Source organism: Monodon monoceros, unplaced genomic scaffold (assembly GCF_005190385.1).
Source record: "Monodon monoceros isolate NGI ecotype Baffin Bay Population unplaced genomic scaffold, NGI_Narwhal_1 Super_Scaffold_21, whole genome shotgun sequence".
Lineage (NCBI taxonomy): Eukaryota > Metazoa > Chordata > Mammalia > Artiodactyla > Monodontidae > Monodon > Monodon monoceros.
This window is the reverse complement of record NW_021703778.1, coordinates 133,330,339-133,353,344: the sequence shown is the minus strand read 5'-3', so window position 1 is coordinate 133,353,344 and position 23,006 is coordinate 133,330,339. Positions and strand designations below refer to the sequence as shown.

Genomic DNA, 23,006 nt, shown 5'->3' with positions numbered 1-23,006 from the left:
TGGTACATGACTCTTTCTGAATTATGGTTTTCTAGGGTATATGCCCATAGTGGGATTGCTGGGTCATATGGTAGTTCTATTTTCAGGTTTTTAAGGAACCTCCATACTGTTCTCCATAGTGGCTGTATCAATTTACATTCCCACCAACAGTGCAAGAGGGTTCCCTTTTCTCCACACCCTCTCCAGCATTTATTGTTTGTAGATTTTTTGATGATGTCCATTCTGACCATGTGAGGTGATACCTCATTGTAGTTTTGATTTGCATTTCTCTAATGATTAGTGATGGTGAGCATCCTTTCATGTGTTTGTTGGCAATCTGTATATCTTCTTTGGAGAAACGTCTGTTTAGATCTTCTGCCCATTTTTGGATTGGGGTGTTTGTTCTTTTGATATTGAGCTGCATGAGCTGTTTATATATTTTGGAGATTAATCCTTTGTCCATTGATTCGTTTGCAAATATTTTCTCCTATTCTGAGGGTTGTCTTTTCGTCTTGTTTATGGTTCCTTTGCTGTGCAAAAGCTTTTAAGTTTCATTAGGTCCCATTTGTTTATTTTTGTTTTTATTTCAAAACAAAAAGGGTGGGTCAAAAAGGATCTTGCTGTGGTTTATGTCAAAGAGTGTTCTTCCTATGTTTTCCTCTAAGAGTTTTATAGTGTCTAGCCTTACATTTAGGTCTCTAATCCATTTTGATTTTATTTTTGTGTATGGTGTTAGGAAGTGTTCTAATTTCATTCTTTTACTTATAGCTGTCCAGTTTTCCCAGCACCACTTGTTGAACAGGCTGTTTTTTCTCCATTCTTTATTCTTGCCTCCTTTTTCAAAGATAAGGTGACCATATGTGCATGGGTTTATCTCTGGGCTTTCTATCCTGTTCCACTGATCTATATTTCTGTTTTTGTGCCAGTACCATACTGTCTTTATTACTGTAGCTTTGTAGTATAGGCTGAAGTCAGGGAGCCTGATTCCTCCAGCTCCATTTTTCTTTTTCAAGATTGCTTTGGCTATTTGGGGTCTTTCCACACAAATTGTGAAATTTTTTGTTCTAGTACTGTGAAAAATGCCCTTGGTAGTTTGACAGGGATTGCAATGAATCTGTAAATAGCTTTGGGTAGTATAGTCATTTTCACAATGTTGATTCTTCCAATCCAAAACATGGTATATCTCTCCACCTGTTGGTATCATCTTTAATACCTTTCATCAGTGTCTTATACTTTTCTGCATACAGGTCTTTTGTCTCCTTAGGTAGGTTTATTCCTAGGCATTTTATTCTTTTTGTTGCAGTGGTAAATGGGAGTGTTTCCTTAATTTCTCTTTCATATTTTTCAACATTAGTGTATCGGAATGCAGGAGATTTCTGTGCATTTTGTATCCTGCTACTTAACCAGATTCACTGATTAGCTTTACTAGTTTTCTGGTAGCATCTTTAGGATTCTCTGTGTAAAGTATCATGTCATCTGCAAACAGTGACAGCTTTACTTCTTCTCTGATTTGGATTCCTTTTATTTCTTTTTATTCTCTGATTGCTGTGGCTAAAACTTCCAAAACTATGTTGAATAATAGTGGTGAGAGTGGGATCCTTGTCTTGTTCCTGATTTTAGAGGAAATGGTTTCAGTTTTTCACCATTGATGATGATGTTGGCTGTGTGTTTGTCATATATGGCCTTTATTATGTTGAGGTAAGTTCCCTCTATGCCTGCTTTCTGGAGAGTTTTTATCATAAATGGGTGTTGAATTTTGTTGAAAGCTTTTTCTACAGCTATGGAGATGATCATATGGTTTTTATCCTTCAGTTTGTTAATATGGGGTATCACATTGATTGATTTGCGTATATTGAATAATCCTTGCATCCCTGGGATACACCCCCACTTGATCATGGTGTATGATCCTTTTAATGTGCTATTGGATTCTGTTTGCAAGTATTTTGTGGGAGGATTTTTGCATCTATGTTCATGAGTGATATTGGTCTTTAGTTTTCTTTTTTGTGACATCTTTGTCTGATTTTGGCATCAGGGTGATGGTGACCTTGTAGAATGAGTTTGGGAGCGTTCCTCCCTCTGCTATATTTTGGAAGAGTTTGAGAAGGATAGGTGTTAGCTTTTCTCCAAACGTTTGATAGAATTCGCCTGTGAAGCAGTCTGGTCCTGGGCTTTATGTTTGTTGGAAGATTTTTAATCACAGTTTCAACTTCAGTGCTTGTGGTTGGTCTGCTTATATTTTCTATTTCTTCCTGGTTCAGTCTCAGAAGGTTGTGCTTTTCTAAGACTTTGTCCCTTTCTTCCAGGTTGTCCATTTTTTTGGCATACAGTTCCATGTAGTAATCCCTCATGATTCTTTGTATTTCTGCAGTGTCAGTTGTTACTTCTCCTTTTTCATTTCTAATTCTGTTGATTTGAGTCTTCTCCCTTTTTTTCTTGAAGAGTCTGGCTAATGGTTTATCATTCAGTTTTTCTTCTAAAAGAACCAACTTTTAGTTTTATTGATCTTTGCTATTGTGTCCTTCACTTCTTTTTCATTCATTTCTGACCTTATCTTTATGATTTCTTTCCTTCTGCTAACTTTGGGTTTTTTTTGTTCTTCTTCCTCTAATTGCTTTAGGTGTAAGTTAGGTTGTTTATTTGAGATTTTTCTTGTTTCTTGATGTAGGATTGTATTGCTATAAACTTCCCTCTTAGACCTGCTTTTGATGCATCCCATAGGTTTTGGGTTGTTGTGTTTTCATTGTCATTTTTTTCTAGGTATTTTTTGATTTCCTCTTTGATTTCTTCAGTGATCTCTTCATTATTTGGTAGTGTATTGTTTAGCCTCCATGTGTTTGTATTTTTTACATTTTCTTTCCTGTAATTGATATCTAGTCTCATAGCGTTGTGGTGGAGAAGATACTTGATACGATTTCAGTTTTCTTAAATTTACCAAGGCTTGATTTGTGGCCCAAGATATGACCTATCCTGGAGAATGTTCCATGAGCACTTGAGAAGAAATTGTATTCTGTCATTTTTGGATGGAATGTCCTATAAATATCAGTTAAGTCCATCTTGTCTAATGTGTCATTTAAAGCTTGTGTTTCCTTATTTATTTTCATTTTGGATGATCTGTCCATTGGTGAAAGTGGGGTGTTAAAGTCCCCTACTATGATTTTGTTACTGTTGATGGCCCTTTTTATGGCTGTTAGCATTTGCCTTATGTATTGAGGTGCTCCTATATTGGGTGCATAAATATTTACAATTGTTATATCTTCTTGTTGGCTTGATCCTTAGATCATTATGTAGTGTCCTTGTCTCTTGTAATAGTCTTTATTTTAAAGTCTATTTTGTCTGATATGAGAATTGCTACTCCAGCTTTCTTTTGATTTCCATTTGCATGGAATATCTTTTTCCATCCCCTCACTTTCAGTCTGTATGTGTCCCTAGGTCTGAAGTGGGTGTCTTGTAGACAGCATATATATGGGTCTTGTTTTTGTATCCATTCAGCCAGTCTATGTCTTTTGGTTGGAGCATTCAATCCATTTACATTGAAGATTATTCTCAGTATGTATGTTCCTACTCCCATTTGCTTAATTGTTTTGGGTTTGTTACTGTAGGTCTTTTCCTTCTCTTGTGTCTCCTGCCTATAGAAGTTCCTTAGGCATTTGTTGTAAAGCTGGTTTGGTAGTGCTGAATTCTCTTCACTTTTGCTTGTCTGTAAAGGTTTTAATTTCTCCATTGAATCTGAATGAGATCCTTGCTGGGCAGAGTAATCTTGGTTTTAGGTTTTTCCCTTTCATCACTTTAATCATGTACCTTCTGGCTTGCATAGTTTCTGCTGAAAGATCAGCTGTTAACCTTATGGGGATTCCCTTGTATGTTATTTATTGTTTTTCCCATGCTGCTTTTAATATTTTTTATTTGTATTTAATTTTTGATAGTTTGATTAATATGTGTCTTGGTGTGTTTCCCCTTGGATTTATCCTGTATGAGACTCTCTGCACTTCCTGGACTTGATTGACTATTTCCTTTCCCATGTTAGGAAAGTTTTCAACTATAGTCCCTTCAAATATTTTCTCAGACCCTTTTTTCTCTTCTTCTTCTGGGACCCCTATAATTCGAATATTGGTGCATTTAATGTTTTCCCTGAGGTCTCTGAGACTGTCCTCAATTCTTCTCATTCTTTTTTGTTTATTCTGCTCTGTGGTAGTTATTTCCACTATTTTATCTTCCAGGTCACTTATCCATTCTTATCTTCCAGGTCACTTATCCGACAGACAAATTTCTATCTTCCCATTTAGCTTAACTCTGTGTTTGGGGTCTCCTTTTCACAGGATGCAGGTTTGTAATTCCTGTTGTTTTTGGTGTCTGCCCCTTGTGGGTAAGGTTGGTTCAGTGGCTTGTGTAGGCTTCCTGGTGGAGGGCACTGGTGCCTGGGTTCTGGTGGATTGGGCTGGCTCTTGTCTTTCTGGTGGGCAGGGCTGCGTCCAGTGGTGTGTTTTTGGGGTGTCTGTGCATTCAGTATGATTTTAGGTAGTCTCTTTGCTAATCCGTGGGATTGTGTTCCTATCTTGCTTTGGCATGCGGTGTCCAGCACTGGAGCTTGCTAGCCATTGGGTGGCGCTAGGTCTTAGTGTTGAGACAGAGATCTCTGGGAGAGCTCTTGCCAATTGTTATTACTTGGGGCTGGGAGGTCTATGGTGGTCCAATGTCCTTAACTCAGCTCTCCCACCCCAGACGCTCAGGCCTGATATCAGGCCGGAGCATCAAGACCCTGTCAGCCACATGGCTCAGAAGAAAAGGGAGAAAAAAAGAAAGAAAAAATTAAATTAAAATTTTAAAACTTTTTAAAAATTGTTAAAATAAAAAAATTAAAAAGTAATTAAAAAAAGAAGAGAGCAGCCAAACCAATAAACAAATCCACCAATGATAACAAGCGCTAAAAACTATACTAAGCATAAAAATCAGAAACAAGTCAGTCTCAGACAGCAAACCTGAAGTCTACAATTTACCGTCTCCACCAGTGAAGGGGCTTCCTATTGTGTGGAAACTTTTCCTCCTTCACAGCTCCCTCCCAGAGGTGGAAGTCCCGTCCCTATTCTTTTGTCTCTGTTTTTACTTTTTTCTTTTGTTCCACCCAGATACGTAGGGATTTCTTGCCCTTGGGAAGTCTGAGGTCTTCTGCTAACGTTCAGTAGGTGTTCTGTAGGAGTGTTCCACATGCAGATGTATTTTTGATGTATTTGTGAAGAGGAAGGTGATCTCCACATCCTACTCCTCCGCCATCTTGATGGTCTCCCAATTCCCACTTATTTAACTAGATAGTTACATTTTAGATAAATTTGACCCTTAACCCTTAAGATTCTAACTTGCTTCCCTACAGCCCCACCCTGCCTTTTCCCTAAAGACTGTACCTTTCCCACCATCTTGCAAACTTAACACAACATGTGAAATGTAAGTTCATTAACTCTCTGGTAGACCATGGCATGGCCTCATCTTATCACTGCCTACATTTGTGTACTCCTCTACAACTTTTGCCCTCTTCCCTCTTTAGACTGACCTTAGAATTATCTCCTCCTGTTCAGTATCTTTAACCTAGCTCACCTCTTTACAAACCTTTAAAATATGCTTATAATTTCACTAGCTACCTTCTGATCTCTTACCTTCTTTTCAGGGACAAGTTCCTTGAGCATCCAACCTCTGTTTGTTGTCTTTACTGCCTATCCAACCACTTCCCTCTATATTGTTTTCACTTTGGTTTTTGCTCTTCCCACACTTCCAAATCTGATACTCTGAAGGTTACTAATGGTCTCCTTTTTTGTTGAATCCAATTGTGTACATCCAGTATTTTTTTCATAGGCCTCATTCTTTTTATCATTTGACTTTAGGTCAATCACCCTCTTTTCTCCTGACATTTAGAGTTTGTATTTCTTGGTTTTCTTTCAAAATTTTGTGAATGTCTCCTTTGCTGGTGCTTATTCCACCCTTCTTAATTCTGGGTGTGGGGTGTGGAAGGGAATTGCTGAGAGGTAGTGGGTTTGTCTCCACATCCCTTTTTGGCTTTTCATTCTTTCTCTATACTTATTTCCTAAGTAAGCACATATGCTATGACTTTACCTGTTACCTCCACTGGGATAATTCTAAAATATACATCTCCAGTTCCGACCTGTGGTGCAGTACTACAACTTGAAAAAGTTTCCATTTTCATGTCTGAAAGTTGTCACAACACTAACTAATCTTTCCCTAGCTTTAGTACCTCATTTTGCCCAATCTCTTAATAAAAGCATGCAAACATCTTGAACTATTTTTCTTTCCTTGTATATCTAGTCATTAAGTACTAATATTTACTTCTTTTAAACTGCATTTTGGACTCACCCTTTCCACTGAGACCACTCTAGCCCCATTATGTCATTCATGCTGCATAGAAAATGCCATGTGTTTTGGTGTCAGAGATAGAAAGCAATATTCTATAGCTCCAGGATATCACATTTACATTATTTATATAAATAACCCAAGATAAACCCATTAGTGATTACTGAAATATTTTTGTCAATGAATCTGTTTTAATGTTGATGCTTATATTTGCTTTCAAAACAGGATGATAATCAAATCAGTTTTTAATAATAAAGACTTACACATGAATAGTGTTGCTACTCACCCTGAAGAAAGAGGAATTTTAAATTTCTTAGTCTGTTAAGCTGTAGCTGAATGAGATTACAAATTCCGTTGTAGCCCAAATGAAGAACTTCTAAACTGTGCATTATTGGAGGCAAATTTTCACTGCTCATTGTATCTCTGAAACACACATGTAAGTTTGAGCCCATAAACTTAATTTCAAACCAGCTGTTTGTATAAACATGAAAAGACAGTTTAGTATGTACTTACTATAAATTGAAGTTTAAAAAGAAAAAGAATGAATTTAGTAATAAATCAAACTATAATATTCTGTCTTCATAATTTATATAATAATCACATTTTCTTCTTTAAAAACAGTTTTATATGCTAAAGAACAAAGAAATACAGAAAGAGTTACTTGAAATAAAAAGCAAGAGCCAGTGCAATCAGGCAAGAAAAAGAAAAAAACAAATGTATTCAGATTGGAAAGGAATTAGTAAAACTGTCCTTATTCTCAGATGACAGGATCTTATATTTAGAAAATCCTTAGGAATCCACCAAAAAACTATTATTGCACCAATAAATGAGTTCAGCAAGATTACAGGGTAAAAGATTAATATACAAAAATCAACTGAATTTCTATACATCTTCAATAAACTGAGAATGAAATTAAGACTTCTATTCACAATAGTATAAAAAAGGATAAAATGCTTCACAAAAAATTAACAAAAGGAGTACAAAATGTAAACACAGAAGACTACAAAACATTGCTGAGATAAATTAAAGATCTAAATAAATGGAGAAATATTCTGTGTTCACAGATTAGAAGACTCACTATTACTACTAAGATGGTAGTTGTCCCAAAATTGATCAATAGATTCAATGCAATCTCTATCTAAAGTCCAGCAGGTTTTCTTTCTTCTTTTTTTCTCCAGAAAATAACCATCTCATCGTAACAGTTATAAGGAAATGCAAATAACCCAGAATATACAAAACAATCTTTAAAGGAACAAGGTTGGAGGGCTTACATGTCCTGATTTCAAAGCTTATAAAGCTGCAGTAATCAAACCAGTCTGGAACTGGCAAAAGGACAGACACCTAGATCAATGGAATAGAATTAAGAGTCCAGAAACAAACTTTTATATTTATGGTCAATTGCTTCTCAACAAAGGTACCAAGGCAACTCAGTGGGGGAAAGGCTAGTATATTAAACAAATGGTGCTGGGACAAATGAATATACACGTGCAAAAAGATGGATTTAGCCCTCACATTTTACCTCACAACATGTACAAAAATAAACTCAAAATGGATCACAGTCCTAAATGTAAGAGGAAAAAAATTTTTTTTGAAGAAAACTTATGAGAAAAGCTTTGTGAACTTAGGTTAGGCAAAGAGTTCTTAGGTACAACAACAAAATCATAATCTGTAAGAGAAAAAGTTGATAAATTGGACTTTATCAAAATTAAAATTCTTTTAAAAGATACTGTTTAAGAAAATAAAAAGACAAGCCACACATTGAGAGAAAATACTTGTAAATCATTTATTTGATAAAGGGCTTGTATCCAGAATATTTAAAGAACTCAATAATAAAAAACCAAACAACATAATTGAAAAATAAGCAAAAGATTTAAACAGTCACAAATAAGATATAATAATGGCTAATGGGGGCTTCCCTGGTGGCGCAGTGGTTGAGAGTCTGCCTGCCGATGCAGGGGACACGGGTTCGTGCCCTGGTCCGGGAGCATCCCACATGCCGCGGAGCGGCTGGGCCCGTGAGCCATGGCTGCTGAGCCTGCACGTCCAGAGCCTGTGCTCCACAACGGGAGAGGCCACAACAGTGAGAGACCCGCATACCGCAAAAAAAAAAAAAAAAAAAAAAGGCAAATTAAAACCACAATAAGGTACTTCTTTAACTCCACTAGAATGGCTGTAATCAAAAACACAGACAACAAGTGTTGGTGTGGATGTGGGGAAATTAGAACCTTCAAAAATTTTTGGTAATGTAAAGTGGTGCAACCACTTTGGAAAACAGTGTGGCAGTTTCTTAAAAAGTTAAACATTAAATTACCATACGACTCAGGAATTTCACTCTTACGTGTCTACTCAAGAGAAATGTGAACATGAGCACATACAAATACTTCTACACAAATCTTTATAGCATCATTATTCATACCAACCCCAAAGTGGGAACAGTCCAAATGTCTATCAACTGGTGAATAGATAAACATGATGTGGAATATATCCAGACAATGGAATGCCCAACATATTCAGCAATAAAAAAAGAATGAACTACTAACAGATGCTATAACATGGATGAATCTCAAAAACATTATGCTAAGTGTAAGAAGTCAAATGCAAAAGACCACATATTATATTATTCCATTTATATAAAATGTCTAGAAAACATAACTCTATAGAAAGTAGATTAGTGGTTTCTTGGACCTAGAGGTGCAAAAGGGAATTGACTCCAAATAGACACAAGGCATCTCTCTGTTGTGTGATGGAAGTGTTCTAAAACTGTACTGCAGTAGGTAGTAATTGCACAACTCTATAAATTTAGTAAAAATTATACACTTAAAATGAGTGAATATGGTAAGTAAACTGTACTTCAGTAAAGCTGTTAAAAAACAAATCTGAGTAGTCTCCAATATAAAGGATGTGTATAAATTTTCATAGCGACTTTAATCAAAATAGCTTCAAACTGGAAACAACCCAAATGTTCATCAATGATAAATAGATAAACAACTTGTCATATAATGGAATACTACTCAGCAATAAAATGAAATTTATTTATCATACAATATAAGTATGAAATGGAGAAGGCTGGGAAAAAACAATAACAAAGGAGTATTTTGGTATCTTTTTATTTGTGAAGTTTATTTTTGGCATGTAGCTATTAAATTAAGTATTAAAATAAGTTAAATGTATGTACTGCTGTCATTAATGTGACTAACTGCTTTTTAAATTCCCAACCAAAATTACTTATAGTTGTAAAAAAAAGAATAATACCTGTTTATTTTTGAAGTTCCTTGCTGCCCATAGCCACTTGAAGGCACTTTCTGGTAGAGTAGTTGTCTATTGGTCAAGTGAGTCTGAGGCTTTAGTCGGGGCATGATTGATTCAATATGATTATAGTTGAGGCATAAGACCTACAGAAGGAATCCATTATTAATCAGATATTAACATAGGAATGATGCTGTAAATATATCTTTGGCTATACAACATAATTTAATATATTAGTGTTAAAAATGACAAATTTTTATGTCCTAAATTGTCTGGATTTGGCTTTGAATGTGTTTTTTATCATCTGACATGCTGAAAAATACACCATTTCAAACAAAATAATGGAGACCCTAGAAAGTTGCTCAACTTTCTCAATCTGTACTCTTGACTTCTCCAAGCCTTATTTAGATGAAATAACTCTAGTTGGAGAGATCGTTATTTCCCTAAGTTTAAAAGGCATTAGTAGATGGCTCAAAGCTGTAGGGCAGGAGGCAATGAGGCTGCTTTGAGAACCACAGTATCCTCCAACTTCACTCACTACAGAGGCAGCCTTCCATCCCGTCTCCTATTAGACAGGAAGATTCACTGCTTATAAGACAATCGCATAAAATTGAGATCAACTGAAATAACTTTGGGAAGTAATGCTTTTCTTCTTGGTGAAAAAATACTTTCAGAAAATTAATTTCTCTTCTTTAATGACATGAATATACATTTTAGCCCAAAGTAAAGAAGATTACAACTTGCACTGAAAACCTTGAAAGAAAAAAAGAAAATTTGTGAGTGACTCACCTTCACGTTAGGCAGATAGATTAATCCACTGAATGAGGTAAGATTATTGTTCTGTAGATTCACATTACACACATTTCTAAATTGGTCAACTGGAATCAAATCCACAGTTCTGAATTTAGACAGAGTAAATACAGTTATAATTTTAACAGGCAAATTATATTGGTGAATCTCTCATGTGTAACCCCAAAGGCATTTTTAAAAAATCTGATCTGACAAATTCTATGGAAAAGAATTGCCTTAATATAAAATATATGCGTCAGGGCTTCCCTGATGGTGCAGTGGTTGAGAATCCACCTGCCAATGCTGGGGACACAGGTTCGAGCCCTGGTCCAGGAAGATCCCACATGCTACGGAGCAACAAAGCCTGTACACCACAACTACTGAGCCTGCGCCCAGAGCCCACGAGCCACAACTACTGAGCCCACGTGCCACAACTACTGAAGCCCACGCACCTAAAGCCCTTGCCCCACAGCAAGAGAAGCCACCGCAATAAGCCCGCGCACTGCAACCAAGAGTAGCCCCTGCTCGCTGCAAATAGAGAAAGCCACGCACAGCAACAAAGAACCAAAGCAGCCAAAAATAAATAAATTTATTTTTAAAAATATAAAAAGTAAAGTTAGTTTAAAAAAATAAAATATATGGGCCAAATGATCAGATAAATACACATTTTTGTTGGGTACCTGTGTAAGAAAATGACATACAATTTCATTGACTTAAAAAAACATGTCTATTATCACATATAGAACTATCATAAAAGAAACGTTAAAAATAAACATTTCCAATTTCTTTATAATTCCATACATGTTCATGAAGTCATAGTGAAGTTGATATGGTAAACCATAAGATTTTCAGGTTGTAAACTGCAGAGGATATATGTGAAATAGGTTATTTCTGAAATGCCAGGAAGGGGTTTGGGATAGGAAAGAAAAGGAGAAAGTAGGTAATTTCTTTGAAAACAGAGTTTTCTGTGGAATCTCCTGAAAACTTTTATGGCATTCCACCTTGTAAGGATGTTTTGGTAATTGGTCAGAATGCTTGATTCCTAGTCCACAGCTTTAAAAGTGTTTTACCTTCCTTTGAGCTATGAGGGAGAAGAGCATAAAGCTTAATCACCTTGTTCTAAACACTTCTTTTTTTCATATATCCCAATTTGTTTCATTTATATATTCTTTTAATTGAGGTATAATTGATATACAATATTATGTAAGTTTCAGGTGTACAACATACTGATTCACAATTTTTAAAGATTATATTCCATTTATATTTGTTATAAAATATTGGCTATATTCCCTGTGTTGTACAGTATATCCTTGTGGCTTATTTATTTTATACATAGTAGTTTGTACCTCTTAATCTCCTACCCTTATCTTGTCTCACCCCCTTCCTTCTCCCCACTAGTAACCACTAGTTTTTTCTCTATATCTGTGAGTCTTTTTTGTTATATTCATAGTTTATTTTTTACATATAAGTAATATCATACAGTATTTGTCTATCTCTGTCTGACATATTTCACTTAGCATGATACCCTCCACGTCCATCCATGTTGTTGCAAATAGCAAAAACAAAATTTCCTGCTATTTTGTGGCTGAGTACTATTCCATTTTATATGTATATACCACATCTTCTTTATTCATCTGTTTATGGTCACTTAGGTTTCTTCCATATCTTGGCAATTGTAAATAATGTTGCTATGAACATTGGGGTGCATGTATCTTTTTTGAATTAGTGTTTTCATTTTTTCCCAGGAGTGGAATTGCTGGGTCACATGGTAGTTCTATTTTTAGTTTTTTTGAGAAACCATACTGTTTTTCATAGTGGCTGTACCAATTTACATTCCTACCAACAGTATATGAGAGTTCCTTTTTCTCCACATCCTTGCCAACATTTGTTATTTGTGGTCTTTTTGATGATAGCCATTCTGGCAAGTGTGAGATGATATCTCATTGTGTTTTTTGTTTGTTTGTTTGTTTTTTGCGGTAAGCGGGCCTCTCACTGTTGTGGCCTCTCCCGTTGTGGAGCACAGGCTCCAGACGCGCAGGCTCAACGGCCATGGCTCACAGGCCCAGCCGCTCCACGGCATGTGGGATCCTCCCGGACCAGGGCATGAACCCGTGTCCCCTACATCGGCAGGCGGACTCTCAACCACTGCGCCACCAGGGAAGCCCTCATTGTGGTTTTAATTTGCATTTCTCTGATGATAAACAATGTTGAGCATCTTTTCATGTGCCTGTTGGCTATCTGTATGTCTTCTTTGGAAAATGTCAATTCAGATCTCTTCTGCCCATTTTTAATCAGGTTGGTTGTTTTTCTTTTTTTTGATGTTGAATTGTATGGTCTGTTTATATATTTTGGATATTAACTTCTTGTTGGTCATATATTTAATTTGCAAATACTTTTTCACATTCAGTAGGTTGTCCTTTCATTTTGTTGATGGTTTCCTTGGCTGTGCAAAAGCCTACCACACCTTTAAACAAATCCTCACCCCTAAAGTTATAATTATGACACACTTTATACATTAAAAGTCATTTATTCTTTTGACATGTTTTCATTAGTTTATTTCCTAAGTGCAGACAATATGTTTGGAAAGGCTACAACAAATATGAAAGTCACTGTCTGTGTCCTCAAGAAATGGGATTCAGAAAAACTGTAATAAAAAAGGAAGGGCCTTCTATGTTGTACAAAGAGATTTAAAATTTTATTCTGTAGACAGTGGAAAGACACTGAACAATGTTGAGAAGGGAAGTGATCTGATAAAACTTGCATCTTAGAAGGCGGTATGGATAATAGATGGATTTGCAGGTAAGGTTGTATAAGACAAAAAAACAATAGTTTCTAAATTAGTTAATTCCCCAAACCTAGGACAAGGGCAATGACTATGGAAAGAAGGGGGGAACTATGACACATACTTAAGACACAGACTCTATAGAATGTAGTGATTAATTAAAAGCGGAGGACAAGGGCTTCCCTGGTGGCACAGTGGTTGGGGGTCTGCCTGCCGATGCAGGGGACGCGGGTTCCTGCCCCGGTCCGGGAGGATCCCACGTGCCGCGGAGCGGCTGGGCCCGTGAACCGTGGCCACTGAACCTGCGCGTCCGGAGTCTGTGCTCCGCAACGGGAGAGGCCGCAGCAGTGAAAGGCCCGCGTACCGCAAACAAACAAACAAACAAAAAAAAAAAATGGAGGACAAAGGAGAGAGAGTGGACTCTAGATTTTTGGCTTGGGCGACAACAGGTGAATGTTGTTTCCTAGATGCTATCTAGAGAGCAATCGAATATTCAAATTAGGAGGCTAGATTTGGGGTAAATTAGGGGGTCATCGTCATAAATTAAAACTATGGCTAAAGATGTCTGCCTGTGAAGAGTGCAGAATAGAAAAAGAAGAGAAACGGATTTATTAAACAGGAGGACAATGATAACATTCATGAGAACAGCATCAGAGGAATGGTGGCAGTGGTAGCCAGAGAGCATTGGATTAGAGTGATACAATGTGAGGAGCAAACCTAGTATGTTCTAATTTTAAAAGCTTGATTGTAAAAGAAAAGGGAAATATAAGGTCTTAGAAAGAGACTGATGACATTTTTAATCATAGTGTGTGATAATAAAAGTTATTAATGCAATTCAAAGATGGTAAAGTTAGTATGAGATTGTGAAGTAGTGTAGATGATTTTCTGAATTACTGGTTATATTTGGATAAGATGTATAAATTATAAACCTTAGAAAAATAATAATAACTATATATTATAATATCAAATAGCATAGAATAAAATGATTGTACCTGATGGATGATGAAGTCCAATTTAGTTCTTGCATTTGGGTGAAGTTTGAATGTCCTTGTCGTTCAGCAATCATGTCAGAAGTAAGTCTGCCACCAAACAAATCTTTTGCACACTCAATCTCTGGTGGTTCCTGTATATGAGGATATTTAGAAAGTGAGGTTCTCTCTTACAGATGACTAAATGACATTAATTCTTTGGTTCCAGGTCAAAATGGAATAGCCTCATTTCTCCCTATTTCCTACTAAGTACAGCTAAACCCTTGGATATTATATATAAAATAAATATAGGAGACTGAAAGGTGCAGAGAAGAAGGCAGACCACCTAGGGACCTTGGGACCTGAGGAATGACACTGTGGTGAGTCCTCTGGTGTGTTACTGAGATAATAATAAGAAACCTTCATCTACTGTTCCTGGCCTGGCCATATGGTCAGGCAGGAGGGCAATGGAAACCTGACCTATTAAAAGGATGCCCATATGGGGCACAGCCCTATGGAAATTTGAGGTGTACATTAAAGTAGGACACATTGATGCCCATCTGAACTCTCTTCCCATTTTGGAAGGTAATTGGAATCGACAAGCAGATATGCCCATATGCTCACTTAAGGTGGCCACCTCGGTCTATAAAATAGGTGGACATTGGGGGTCTACAGCAGTGCGGAGATGGGTTGAATCTAGACATATTCCTCTTGCACCCTCTGAGGCACTAAATGCCAATAAGAACTGTTCTGTCTGCCAGCAAAAGAGACAGAGACTGCAGATGGCTATGTGGCAGATTTCCCTGTAGGAAGGCCCTGAATATAGTTGGCAAGTCAGACTGAGGCCGGTAGCCCTGGGGGACTACAAATGGGTCTTGACAGGAATAGATACTGACTCTGGACTGGGATTTGCTTACCCAGTGTAAATGCAAATGCACATAATGCTATAAAAGAACTGGAACAGAAGATATTGCACCAATCTGGACAGTTGACTTATTTCTTCAGACCAAGGAACACACTGAACAGCCCATAATGTCTAACAGTGGGCAGAAAGATATCCCCCTCAGAGTAGTAGTTCAATAGAGAACTAGAATGGGCAATTAAAACATTGGTTGTCTAAAATGGGGGGGAGATAAAAGCATGAAGGGCTGGCTTAAATACCTTCCTAAGAGTGCTCATACTCAGTGTGAACATGAATGGGGCTAAAGGAGGGTCCCCACTGGATAGACTTCTGTTTTCCTGGTGCATCTGGGGGATGGGGCAAGGATGCTGATATGACTGTGCAATTCTTGCGAAAGAAGGATGATGCTGGTATAACCATTATATTTTTTCTTTCATTCTTCCTCACATCACCTCAAGTTTTTTTTCTACCTGATGCAGTGGCCACAGGACCACAGCTACAACTACAAATACTGGAAACAGGGATAATTCCTAAGCGAGAAACTATGTTTTTAAGCCTTTTGTCAGGATTCCTAAAGGTCTGATGGGGGTAGGTTTTACCCTTACCCCATCCGGCAAAACTGGGGTTAACAGTGAATGTATCTGTATTTCCTGGTGGCAAAAATAGCCCACTAGTTTTGCACCTATATAACCTTGTCCTATCTGAAGCGGGGTGGACTGAGGGGAGGTATATGCTAGACTAGACCAGCACAGTGGCCGAATCTAATATCCCTTCCAAAGGTGGAAAAGTATGGGTGTAAATGGAGAGAACAGGGAAGGGCACTTACGGGTAAAGGAATTAATAAATAGGTTATGTAATGAGGAAATCCAATATTATATTACCTCAAAAGGGGTTCAGAGCAAGAGATGATATTGTCTCAGTTCAATTATATCAGATGCCTGAAGAAAGGATTAAGCTATGTGTTTTGAGACCACTCCTGCTTTTGGAACCTGACAAAGTCTCCAATGGAAACCTGCAAATCTGAGTGGCCTCACTGTGAGAGACATTTCTATATGATTATGGACTGGATAATTACTGAATGGGATTACAGTAATATTCCAATATATTTTGAATTTTCTGATCATTTTGCTGTAAAGGATCTGTGTTCAAAGGCCAGAGCATGAGCTGTGATATTGTGATTTATAATAAGAAACCTGGGCTTCCCTGGTGGCGCAGTGGTTGAGAGTCCGCCTGCCGATGCAGGGGACACGGGTTCGTGCCCTGGTCCGGGAAGATCCCACATGCCGCAGAGCGGCTGGGTCCGTGAGCCAGGGCCGCTGAGCCTGCACTCTGCAACGGGAGAGGCCACAACAGTGAGAGGCCCGCGTACCACAAAAAAAGAAAAAAAATTAAAAATTAAAAAAAAAAAAAAGAAACCTATATTTGGTCTTTGTCTACTGTTCCTGGCACACAGCCCCTCAAACCCTCATAATTTTCTATATAAGAGCCGTAGGGGCATATTTTATTATAATATTTGGTTTTTTGTTTTCGGTTTCTGAAATAGGTCCAGAGCCATAAAGGTGAAAGGACTGTGTTGCTATTTATGACAAGCTCCTTTCAACCAGTCTGAGTATCCTAACAAGATGACTTTTGGAAAGTCCTTAAGAATGGGGGCTGGTTGCCAGGGGCAGCAACCATGATTAGAGGGTTGGAACTTCCAGTACCACTCCCTTACTTCCTGGTATGATTATATATCCATGGAGCCTTGGGCACAGAGTGAGGCTCAGCTGTCCATGCTTTACCATTAAAAAGTCATGTCACTTGGAATGTCATTTAAATTCTCTGGAGTTCTTTGCGCTCATTCATAAAATAAAGGATTTAGACTATGTCATTTCTAAAGTCCAGGTCCATTTACCTCTCAAACACTCTAGGATTATATTGCTCTTCTACTTCCCTCTGTGTCTACTTTTGGTGGCTTCTTTTCCTCTTTACATTTCCTAAATGGAAGTATTAAAGGCTCACTTGGATTTCTTTACTTTCTTTACTCTCTTTCCTTAGTCAATGTTATATCCTTTTGGTTTTAATTATCAGCTTTCTTCGTGTGTCTAACACTAATCATCTTATTCCTGAAACTGCTTTTCTTCCTGTAATCATATTTCTGTTATGATATCTCTTAGTGGAATAGACTCAAGTCTTGTAGACATCTTTTATTCTTCCATTTCCTCGTCCTTCAAATTTAATTGGTTGCCAAGTTCTGTCAGTTCTTCCCAGTATTTCTCCTACCTTTCAGCTCTCCATTTTTAAAACCACTTCCCCTTGGTTTATTTCAGTTTCTCATTACCTCACATGTAGACCACGCTAATAGCCTCCTATTGGTTTTTCATCAATCACTTTAAACACTGCTGTTAAATTTCCTAATATATGGTTTTCAATATGTTATTCCCCAATTCAAAAATCTTCAATGCCTGCCCATTACCTCTCAATTAAAGTCTAAATTATTCAATCTAGTCTTCATGTCCATTATTAATTCATATATTTATATTCTACCTCATTCCACAAAGAATTTATGGCAGCTTACAGGAGGAACATATAATCAAATAGTAAAATGCAAATACTAAATAGTGAAGATCAAGACTGAGAATGATGTAAGTTAAATAGATCAAAGCTGGGGATAGGGACAGATAGACCATAAGTCCTACAGGGTTTCTGTCATTGAACCATAAATGTGGCCCTGAGCTTTTAGGTAGTCAAAGTGAAAAGGAAAATAGTTAAAAAATACTCGTTGTCAGTGAGGAGAGCATAACTTTTCCTCAGGGGGGAAAGGTTTTCCTACACTGACTTCTAAAAGCACTTTCTCAGGTGGCCCTTCAAATGAGGACACAGAGAGATAGGAAGGATAAGATACTCAACACCACCATTGGAGCACATACAGTACTAGTTTCATGAGACTGTTTTTAAAACGTCCCTCAATGAAAGCCAACACCTAAATAAAACCCAGTATACAAGATTCTAAAGAATTGTTTGTGTTTGGGGGAGAATATTTTTGATTCTTCATTCTGAGAAGGGCCCTGAAAAAAATCAGGGTTAGAATTAGTAATCTTCTCAGAGCACCTCAAAGTCCCAAATAATCATGAACTATCTCTCAGTTTCCTAGAAATTTGATGAGTTTTATTGTCTGACAGGGGCTAGGCAATGTTACACAGGGAACCTTTTTATTCTTCACCCATTTGTTTTGCACTTATCCTGTTACATGGAAATCAGGAGCCCTGTATGAACTTACTAGTTATAGAATCCAAGTTTCCAAATATTGCTTTCATATTCAGTCCTATGTTCTGTGTTATTTTTTACACAGTATAAAAAGTTATTTTTTACTAGTATAGTTTACTAGTAATGTTGACATACCATTTTTTGGTTCAAATATGTTTTCCTTAAATCTTAACAACTGTATTTTTCCAGGTAACACGAAGCTGTTTTTAGGCCCAAGAGGACGGTAGGGGTCCAGGGCAGTTTCTCCTATCCTGTCTCATAAATTTGTTAGGCACTGAATTCAGTGGGTGCAAATGTACGTAGCATCTTCCCTCCCAGACTGCCTCAATTTAAACAATTAAAACCCAGATCTAAAATGTGCTTTGGAGACCTAGATTTTAATAAGCATAATAAGTTTGGGTAACATACTAGTGATAAAGCAACATTCAAAATGATTATGGCCTACGGATATATTAATATGAAGCCTGGACCAAATGCTATGAGTCAATAAAACAACTTACAATTGAGATTCCATCCAGAGCTTTCAGTTCTGGAAGATGAAATATTACAAACAACCGGTAGTTTTCTTGATTCCATACAATAATGTTTCCATACATGTCTAGAATGACCAGGTTGCATAAACCCTGGTAATAAAAATACATACATTTAAAGTGATATACATATATATCTCACTCTAACAAGTTTTTTTCCCCTTAAGAGTTTAATCATCCTTGCATTTTAATATTAAATTACTCTATCATTTCATAGTGATTTGAGTGCTTTTAAGTATGCTGCTGTTTAGTGCAAGCGTTATACTTTCATACTGTTAAGGTCTAATTTTGTGCGGTATTTCAGTGGTCTATATTATATGATCAGAATCCCTTTTTGGATGCTGGTGCTAAATGTATTACCCATGATAAAGACTTGCAAAGAAATTTAGCAAAGTTTAAAACATATACTTTGTTTATGGAATAATGATCTGTTAAATAGTATGTGTGTATACAGATACAACAGTGAAATGAAACAATGAAAAACAGTCTTCTGATGAGGGATAAAACTGAAGTGCTTCTGCCTTGTAAGAGAGTAGCAGAATTCATCTTAAGGGAAAATGTGCTTCCTTATTAGATAAGACGTTTGTTGTGAAGGAAGGGCCCTGAGTAGATATGGATGGGAGAGGTTAAGACAAGAGGGAGTAAAACTAATCCTCATCTATAATGTAAAATGGTTTGTTTTGTTGCTGTTGTTGATTAGGTTGACTCTGCAGCTCTAGAAGTAGTTGTATTGGGGGAATACAATGAGGATAAGGCTGCAAGTAAGGAAAGATAGGAAATGGACATAAGTTTTTGGTAGGAGATAAAGCCCTAGCAATATGGTATCAGCAAAAGGAAAGAGGCCACTGCAAGTCCCAATGGTAGGAAATGGCCATCAAATACATTTTTCTTGATTTTTATTTTCTTCCTTACATTTTTCTATATTTTCCAAATTCTGTACAGTGAACATGCATTACTTTCATAGTATAAAGAAATAAGAAAATATTTAGAAAACCAAAAACATTAGTACTCCAGATAGTCACCTTTAAATTGTAGATCTCCTGATTGAGAGCAATATAGTTATTGCCTATGTATAATTCAATTAGTGTAAAAGCTTTTTGTAAACCACTCAATGAAGTGATTTTGTTGTTCTCAAGAGAAAGGGAATGAAGATGAAGCATGTTATCAAAAGTATGCTTTTCCAAACCAGTGAGGAGATTATTATTTACGCTGAGGCGGGTTAATTTAGTCAGCTTGGAAATGCCTAGAAAAATAAGCAAATTCAAGAATAGATTCAGACAGCACTGAAAGGTTAATTTAAAAAATACCTGGCTGGTTGTTTTACTGTTTCTCTTTTTCTAAGTTCAAATGGCTTTACAGATTTTATAGTATTAACCATCATTGTTTTTCCTTTTGTTAAAGAAGAATAGAATGTGTACTAGATAATATATTAAATTCCAATTTTGGAAGTAGACTCATTTTTTTTAGGTGTTAAGGGAAGGTATTGTATAGGAAATACTGAATTAAGCTTTCAAATAACCTTTAAATTATGTAATTAATTAAGGTTTTCACCATCACAATAATATAAAGCTCTACTTTACAAAGCTCAAAATAATCACCAACCCCCATTGTAAAACATTAAGGGTAAGGAACTAGAATACAACACTCTGGAAAGTATTCCTTACTGTGCCATCATTTGTATTAAAAAGAACCTAATTCTACCTTTGTATGCTTGAAAGTAGTCTAAGACAGAACTTTAGAAAATGCTTTCTCTCACCACAATCTAACCCCCTATGTACATTACGTGCTGTAGACACTTTATAACTGTAGGTAGGACGGTGCAGTTGACAGATAAGAACTCTGGAGTCAGAGCTGGTTTCAAATGTTGGTTTCACACTAGATTTGGGACCATAGGTAAATTATGTAAAATTATGTAACCTCCGAGACAAATTTTCTTCATCCATGAAATGGATATACTGAAATTTACTTCTAACAGTTATGGAATTAAACGGAATGGCATTTGAAAAGTATCAGTTATAGCTTTTGGCAAATAAATAATCAGTCCTCAATAAATTTTATTCATGCACCCCTTCCACACCAGCCTTTATCATGGGACTATGAAATGCTGAAAGCAAATCAATCTAGGGCAAGTTAGGATGTAGTGTCAAAGCAAAAATCCTTAAATGCATATTAAGCCTATCTATGTTTGGAAAAAAGAAGATAAATATCTGTTAAAGTTTAGTGGGGTAGCTGTGTTTGAAAAGTGGGTATAGGGAAAATACAGGTTGAAGGAGTCTTCCCTTCAGTAGGCTTATGGAGGGGAATAAAAAGGAAATAGGGTTCTCAATTGTTACATACATAGCAAAATTAACACCCTATTGTATGGGAATGGAGACTAGTGATAGTTGTAAACACAGATGCCTGACCTACACCTCTGCCCCCCCTCACTGTTTAGTTAGCTAAAATCTACAGAGGAAGGCCTGTGGATCTATATGCTCAATAAGTATCCTAAGTGATTCTTATGATCAAGCAATTTTTAGAAACTATTGTTAACAGCCATTAAAATGAAGTATAACAAATGTTATACATGCTGTTTTTAATACTTGCTTTTGCATATGTAATTTTTTAAAGTAAAATTTTCTATTTTATGAAAAAGGTAGTACACACATGCTAAAAACAATTCAAAAGCTAATAAAGTGTGAATTAAGTCTCTTTGCCAGGCATGATTTTCAATTCCTACCTTCTCTCCTTGACAAGGACAGCCTTGTTACCAAAATGCACATCCAGAAATGTATTATACCTAGATAAGTATGCATGATATGTGTGTGTGTACACTTATGCAGGCATTAATAAAGCTGCTTAATTTGTACTTGTATGTGGATCCCAGTAAAAGTTTATATCGTACATCTGATTTTCAACCTCCAGTGAATAAAATGTTCATTTTGTTAAAAGTCTTCAAATTTCCAAATGTAACCTTAATTCCATATTTTGAAAAATGAACTGAGCTGCTTTATCTTTTTCAAAAGCACACCTCATTCTTTCATTTATTTACTCAATGGTACAGATTTTGAACACTGACTAGTTTGTAATGTGCTAAGTTTGGTAACAGATGGTAAACACTGGTTAAGAGAGGGGAGGGAAGGCAGCTAGTTGGGCTCATTATATATAGCAGTCAGTCACAGATCCCACTAGAGAGGTGTTTAGAATACTCTACTCCAAACCTTCTTGGAAATTCTCTGAAGACCTTCCTCTTCAGAAATTCTATCCTCAGTGTTATTCACTTTTTGCTCTTGTTAATTAGACATTCATATTTTAAGACTTTAGAATTCTCTAATACCTTACCTTCTATCTTTGAGATGCAGTTTCCATCTAATGTGAGCTCTTCCAGGTTAACACAAGATTCCAAGCCTTCCATTTTAGTGAGATTATTGTTGCTGAATGATGCCCACTTCAAATTTTCCAATTTTTCTAAATTTGTGATTTCAAAAAGATGTTGCCCATCTAAATTTAAGGCAGTTATCTGTAGAATAATTCACATTATATGTTGCTTCTGGATGACATCAATAACTTCAATGTTATAAGATAAAAAGGCTAATGAAATAATTCAAATGTGATAAGTAACATAAAAAGTCTTCTAGGAACTAAAGATATTGCAAAGCTCTTAGTTTACAGAAAAGTAAAATTTGACAAGATTATAACTCAGAGGAACTTATATGGTATTACAGACACTGAGCTGTGCCAGTCAGATTCCCAGCAGTGAAGGACTTGTCCCAGTTGCTGCAAGTGCTGTTGGCAGAAAGCCTTCAACTGTCAGTCCCTTCAGGGACAGCATCAGCAGCAGAGAGCTGCCTTGTCCAAGGTCATGCTCCTTCCCAGGTTGGCCCACATCCAATGATGAAAGGAAAGAAAGGCCTGGCCATCTCAGCCCAACTTGGGACAGATTTAAAGGGCCATTCTAATTTCACAACTCCCTGTGGGGTCAGCTAAGACTATCACACAGCCGGCATCACAGCTAAATATCTATGTATATTCTGTAATAAAAAGAATGCCACTAATATCTTCCATTTTCAAGGGTCAGATTCTCTTAGCCCAGTTTCTATCTTTGGCAAGAGGTAAAAGGGTGCTTCTTGAGCAAGAAGCTGCTAGTGCTCCATAACTTTTCCCTTAGCCTTGGCTGAATTCTGACCAGTTCCCCCATTCTCTTGCCAGGATTCTTGATCCCTTTTACCTCG

The 23,006-nt window shown here is 36.8% G+C and overlaps 2 protein-coding genes across 2 annotated transcripts in view; one reads left to right on the top strand and one right to left on the bottom strand.

Annotated features, from left to right (window-relative positions):
• The window catches only part of RTN1 (reticulon 1), a 404,193-nt gene that overhangs the window by 49,752 nt on the left and 331,435 nt on the right, over window positions 1–23,006 (top strand). The gene's annotated exons all lie outside the window — the stretch shown is intronic.
• LRRC9 (leucine rich repeat containing 9) overlaps window positions 1–23,006 on the bottom strand; it is a 94,922-nt gene that overhangs the window by 19,644 nt on the left and 52,272 nt on the right. Inside the window, exons 20-26 of the mRNA XM_029237633.1 lie at window positions 22,117–22,294; window positions 19,818–20,038; window positions 18,766–18,888; window positions 14,143–14,273; window positions 10,369–10,477; window positions 9,586–9,725; window positions 6,620–6,756 (exon numbers count right to left, since the gene is read on the bottom strand). Coding sequence (XP_029093466.1) covers window positions 6,620–6,756; window positions 9,586–9,725; window positions 10,369–10,477; window positions 14,143–14,273; window positions 18,766–18,888; window positions 19,818–20,038; window positions 22,117–22,294 — 1,039 coding nt within the window. The remainder of the gene's footprint in view (window positions 1–6,619; window positions 6,757–9,585; window positions 9,726–10,368; window positions 10,478–14,142; window positions 14,274–18,765; window positions 18,889–19,817; window positions 20,039–22,116; window positions 22,295–23,006) is intronic.